We start from the raw sequence: 6,247 nt of genomic DNA, 5'->3' as shown, positions 1-6,247 counted from the left end.
AGTCCCCTCGCATATTGTGAATCCTTCAAATGTCTTTCATGCTCATTCTCAATCTGTGTACTGTTTGGACAGGAACTGTAAAGATCGTGAACCTGCAAGGACTTCCATCCAGACAGCTGGCTGCAGAAATAGTCTTTGACTTCCCCATTGAAACACTAGGTAGAAATGATGATGTGACAAACAAAGTGAATGAGAGCTGATGTGTGTCCTGAAAGCTGAGTGACACCTCCTGTTCTGTCAGTCTGCTTGCAGGATAGTGTGCTGGCGTTCTGGAAGCATGGCCTCAAAGGGAGGAGTTTCCATTCAGATGAGGTGATGAACTAGTAAATTCATCCAACGTTGGCTGAGCTCGTATCATGTGCTTATCATATTAGTTCTAAGTCATTACACATGTGAATTTTCACTTTATGTGCAGGTAACACAAGAAATTACAGATGAGAGTCGTGTGTTCAGAGTTCTGGGAACAAACAGGTATGTTAACTGTATGCTGACAAGAGCTATCAATCACTGTGAGAAACTAGTAATCCTAGTACATCAGAAGTAATCAGGATAGTATTTTTCTTGATACTATTGTTAATAGACCTGGAAGTGATTTTCAGAGTAGCATGTGGAAGTAGCATGAATACTGCTAGCATTAATGGTAGCATTAAAGCAGGAGTCACACTAGAGTGTTTGTTCTGTTGGTTACTCAGATCCAAGGATTTAGGAAATGCAGCCTATGTGTTTGCATGCAGCCCTCCAAAGAAAAACAGCCATTAAAGTTACCAACTACTGTCTACCTGACACTTTGTACAGAAAACTACTTTCCTTAGTGCTAATTTTCTTTATTCTAGTGCCAAATCACAACAATAGTCACTTCAAGACACTGTATATTGTAAGGTAAAGGCCCTGCAATTATGGTGCACAAAGGTGAAAAACTCCCTTTTAGCAGGTGAAAACCTGAACCAGGCTGGGGGAGGGGCGAGCATCTGCTGCGATTGGTTGGGGGGGTGAGAGGAGGAAGACGGGACAAAGACAATCTGGGGAAGAGAGCCAGAGAATATTCTCAACTAATGATTGAATGCAGAGAGGTGTTTAAACAGATAGTGAGTGAAAAGGGCGACTGAAGAAGAAACACTTGGTGCATCACGGGAACCCGCCAGCAGCCTAGACTTAGGCTAACTAAGGGAGGATTCAGGGAAGAAAGGAAAGTTTGAAGCCTAATGTTAAAAGTAGAGAGGGTGTCTGTCTCCCAAACCCAAACTGGAAGCTGGTTCCACAGAAGTGGTGGCTGTAGTTCAGGTGGGGGAGCAGGTCACCTACTCCCCGTCTACATGCCAGATATCCTGCATGAAAGTTGCTCTTCGGTGCATCCGTCAGAGTATGAATGGGTGTGAACGGGTGAATGAGGCAAGCTTTGAGTGCTCAGAGTAGAAAAGCACTATATAAGAACCGGTCCATTTACCATTTACCAAGAGGGGCCTGGAAACCGAAGGGTCTGGCTCCCATTTTACTTTTAAATACTTGGAACGAAGTGCTCTAATGGGGTGATATGGTACTATAAGGTCATTAAGATAAGACAGGGGCTGATTATTCAAAACCTTTTATGTGAGGATTTTGAATCTTTTATTCTGGATAAAACAGGGAGCCAATAAATGTTCTGTTTCTAGTCCCTGTCAGGACTCTCGCTGCAGCATGTTGCTCAGAGCAGTCTGGAATTGATTTTTGACTAAATAATTAAAACTAATAATAATATATTACTATATTATATTACTAACAAATCCAGGACACCCCTGTTGATCCAGCAGCTCTTAATGAAGTTTGTAATAAGAATCGTGGTGAGTTCATTAGAAACATTTCACTTTTCTTTTTTAAATCAGTCATTACTGGAATCATCTGAAGTGCAAAAACAGTGGGATTATATATGAGAAGGACGGAGTCAAAGACTGTCGTGTATCACATATATATTACATCGATGTCCAAAATCAATGCATCATTAATGAAACTGAAACAAAAGTACTGAATTTCATGTGGAAGACCAAACCTCAGCATTCAGGAAAGTCTTATACAGGAGCAAAGATAATGGACGTTACCCGGAGTTTTCCACTGTGAAACCAGGAATAACAGCTTAAAAATGTTTCTGTGATCTAAATCATTGTCAGCCTGGCAGGCAAATAGCGTGGACACCAAAGTTTGTGAACGTGATAACCTGAGAACAAAGACATGTAGGATTTTAAATCGGTACCATAGGTGTGTCTACTGGGAGGCTGAGGCTTAGCGCTGGTGGCTGCCAGTACTAAGTATTATTATACAACCCTTATTTAGTTGATCTTATCTTCTTTCCTTGTGTTTCAGTTAGTTTTTACTCAAACTGGGTGTAGAAGGAATCCCTGCAAAGGTTTCTTTTTCTTCTGTGTTATGTTTTATGTATTTCTCAGCTCTTTGCTTCCTTTTTTCTACTTTAAACTTGTTTGTATGCTGGTGTGTAAATGTTCACACTTATCATAAAGTTTTAAAAAGTAGTAGGCGTGGTGATGAGCAGGAACAGGAGTAAAACTCCAGTAAGTGTACCAGTACTGTACCAGTGTGTAGCATTAAAGTCAAACTACAGTGGTTGTAGTATCAGTAGAGTAGTGTTAGTACTAGAGGTGGGAGGAGTAGAAGCAGGTGGAGGCACTGGCTTTAGGTTAGTACTGCCTTTCTCTGGCTCTCCTTTACAACTCATCTCCTTCTCATTTGCTGACAATGTGCAGAGCCATCATCCTTCAGAGCACACCGACTGATGACCCGTCAGCACTGAGCAGCCTGTACATCCTGACAGGACACGAAAGCAGCTACTGAGAGAGGACACGGGGCTCATTCGACGGTGTTACCAAAGAAAAGCACAGCCTGTCTGTAACTGTGGGGTGGAAACGATGCTCTGTTTCACTGAGGCTGTGCCAGGAAACGGTTCAATGCTGGGAATGACAAATGTTAGGAAGGTATCCTGCTGACTGTCCAGCCTTCACCTGTACACAAGACACCTGTCAAGGTCCTCGCTGGGGTTATAGTTGATAAAGCTTTCTAGCTTTTCTTGTCTATTCAGCTTACCTGCTTAAATCAGACCTTTCTGTTAAAGCTAATGCAGACTCCACTGATCCGCCCGCTCAGTGTGGACGGGAGAATAACCTGAACATGGCCTCTGGGACATCATCATACTGATGTTATGAAGCGCTCAGTCAGGTTTTCTTCTTGATCAGACTGAGGGGCAGACTGAGTGTGTTTTGGTGCCTCAACATTCAGTCATATTCTGTAAAGCCATTTTCTGTCTGCATGCTGCACATAACCTCTTTGGACCAGAGTGCTGTGACACCTACACCTTACACCTGCAGGAGCTGCTCGGCCATAGAAAGCTGCTCTGTGAAGTGCACGGCTTTTTTGCCAGTGTTGATCTTATGGGTTTAATGTAATAACTAATTTTTCACATCATCGTCTGAGTCGTAATCCCAACGAGGAAACCTGGAATGTAAAACTTGATGGACGCTCCAGCTGAAGAGTGAAGTGTCAGACTTTTAATGGATCTTTCAAGCATTAGCGTACTTACAATGGCAGAAACAGTGCCACGTCTAAAGCATAGGAGCCATCTTCATCTCATTCTTCCCATTTCATGCAAGTTTCTTCTCATCCTCAGATGGACAGAATTTGGTTTGCTGACTTCATTCAGTCACACCATACTAGAGCATAAAAAGTGGAAATAAACTGGTCAGTAAGAAAGTGTGATGCTTGAAAGTATAGCGTAAGGACAGCAGCAGCACTGCATTTACAGCTGATATGATGACTTCAGCATCTTTAAAGAACTGTGAAGGAATTATCAGTGCTAACACAACCTTAAGCACGTGATGTGACCGTATACACTGCTTACACTTTCAGTATCCTTACTTAAAGAGAACATCTCAGAAAAAAGTACAGTTAGCAAGAAGCTTTGAGAACAAGGCAGTGTTATTGTATGCTAACCACCGTGGTGGTGTAGCTTGTCCTGATAAAAAGTGAATGTGGTCACATTATACTTGTTAACTAAAATGAAAAAATAAAATAATTCCACTACATGGGTAAAGATATTTATGATATTTATGGAAAGGATACTATAAAAGTAACACTGGCCTTTCCATGAGAGAAACTTGAAGTACAGTATGCATGTTGAGATTAATGTTTGTTTAATATGTTTTTGCTACTATGTGAAGATGTGATGTTATTAACAACACAGAATAGACAGAAATAAAGATTTTCATATCTCTTGGAGTTTTATGAAGAGTTTGTTGGGTTGTTCTTCTTTGAATGTGTGGATCGATGCTTCTGCGATTTATATCTTAATCCTTCAATTTGTAAAAAACATTTTGAATTCCGTTTGAGAAGATAAATGAAGGTTCTTGCGTTCAAGTGGAGGCTCTAGCAGACTGAGAAAGTAACTGCATAACTGGTCAAAGGAGCTTGTAAAGAAAAGCGTCTGGACTTCTTTAAGTTACTTGAAGACGTTTCACCTCTCATCCGAGAAGCTTCTTCAGTTCTAAGGTCAAATGGTGGAGAGTCCCAGATAACTGCATAACTGTGTTATTCCTGCACCCATAGCAGCAAGTAAGTGAAGGCAGTGATGAGGGCTGATGAGTTCTCAGATCACTCAGTCAGTCTCTGAGCGTCACCTTTATTGTGATCGCGCACTTTAAGCTTTCATGCCTGTATTTTTGCACAATTGTGATAATACTGTATTGAAAGAAATCTGTGCACAGACGAACATGGGGTGGCTTTGCTCAGGTAGTAGAGGAAGGTGCTTCAATCCCCGTCTGCATGCCAAATATCCCTGGGCAAGATACCAACCCAGAGTTGCTCTCCGAATGTGTGTGAACATTACACAGAAAGTGCTTACAGAGAAAAGTGCTTGCGTACACCTGAATGAGGCAAGTTCTTTAAAGTGCTTTGAGTACTATATAAGAACCAGTCCATTTACATCGCCAAAGCACTCAATACTCTCTTTACGAAGTTCTCTGTAGTTTGTTTCTCCAGCACCATATTTGACCGCGGTCAAGTGAGCCCTCACTTACGACGACACAGTCAAGCCAGCCGCACCTAAAATGTTGTTGCACTATTCTTATGCATATTACGGTACGGGTGCCGACTGGCTTAGAAATGCAGTCTTTTGTGTCCTGACCAGAGATGGGCAGTAACGCGTTACTTGTAATCCGATTACTTTTTTTCAAGTAACAAGTAAAGTAAGGGATTAATATTGCAAAAACGATAATTAGATTACCGTTACTTTGCCGTAGGAACGCTGCGTTACTAAAACAGTGATTTTTTTGCGAGAATGTCTCATGACAGTGACGTAAGCAAGTGCAACGTCCGTGACAACAGCTGTGTGCAGATCAACAATGGATAATATATCGAGTGCGGGAGAGAATATGAGCGTGCAGCGTTTAAAGCGTGGAAGTACTGACCTTACTTTGAGTTTGATTCCATAAAAAGTGACAAAAACATTAGTGTCCGTTGTGCGTGGGAAGAAAACTTCTTTTTACGGCGAAAAAACCCCCTAAACTTCCAAGCAAGCACCGAGTGCGCTACCACGTAATGGGAAAGTCACAGAGAAACTCGCGGATTCTTCAACTGACCGTGGCACACCTGCACCAGGGTAAACCTCCGCCTACCCTACTCCTGCTTTACAGGTGAAAATAGAGCCAAAGGACCGCTAGTCTTTGATTTTATTTATTTTCTGCTGTGTTTTACTTGCATCTATTTGAAAGAGTGAGTGTAAACACAAAAAATATTTTATTTTATGTGCTGGAATGGGCAGAAAATAAGTTTAAATATTAAACAAATTTCTTCCAGTCAGAGAATGTTACATATAATTCAATTTTTGCTTGATGCATAAAGTTAAAAGATTAAAACTAATTAAACAAGTTTTAAAAAGAGAGACTTTTCCATTTGATTACATTTTATATGATGAATTATGCAGAAAAAGTAGAATTGGGCTGAAAGATCTATCGCTTTATCACCTATTCAGGTTGTAAATCGTGTTTTTTAAAAGTAACTAAGTAATTAATTACTTTTGAAAATAAGTAATCAGTAAAGTAACAGGATTACTTTTTGGGGGAAGTAATCAGTAATTAGTTACTGATTACTTTTTTCAAGTAACTTGACCAACTCTGGTCCTGACACTATTGTACTTCACAATCCACTCCCAGTTTTGGTTCATCTCCACTTTTCCACTTTTTCCACTCCACCCTGTGATCCACAGCCCAAA

General features: G+C 40.9%; 1 protein-coding gene across 1 annotated transcript in view; it reads left to right on the top strand.

Annotated features, from left to right (window-relative positions):
• Positions 1 to 4,257, top strand: part of LOC146676528 (mitogen-activated protein kinase kinase kinase kinase 2-like) — a 7,670-nt gene extending 3,413 nt beyond the window's left edge. The window contains exons 6-9 of the mRNA XM_085401195.1: positions 73 to 159; positions 242 to 312; positions 416 to 471; positions 2,733 to 4,257. Coding sequence (XP_085257321.1) covers positions 73 to 159; positions 242 to 312; positions 416 to 471; positions 2,733 to 2,820 — 302 coding nt within the window. The 3' untranslated portion in view covers positions 2,821 to 4,257. The remainder of the gene's footprint in view (positions 1 to 72; positions 160 to 241; positions 313 to 415; positions 472 to 2,732) is intronic.
• The last annotated feature ends 1,990 nt before the right edge of the window (positions 4,258 to 6,247 follow it).

This window comes from Rhamphochromis longiceps, linkage group LG3, assembly GCF_057381845.1.
Source record: "Rhamphochromis longiceps isolate RC_006_pf linkage group LG3, R_longiceps_female_GT1.1, whole genome shotgun sequence".
Taxonomy (NCBI): Eukaryota; Metazoa; Chordata; class Actinopteri; order Cichliformes; family Cichlidae; genus Rhamphochromis; species Rhamphochromis longiceps.
This window is presented reverse-complemented; position numbering and strand designations above follow the sequence as displayed.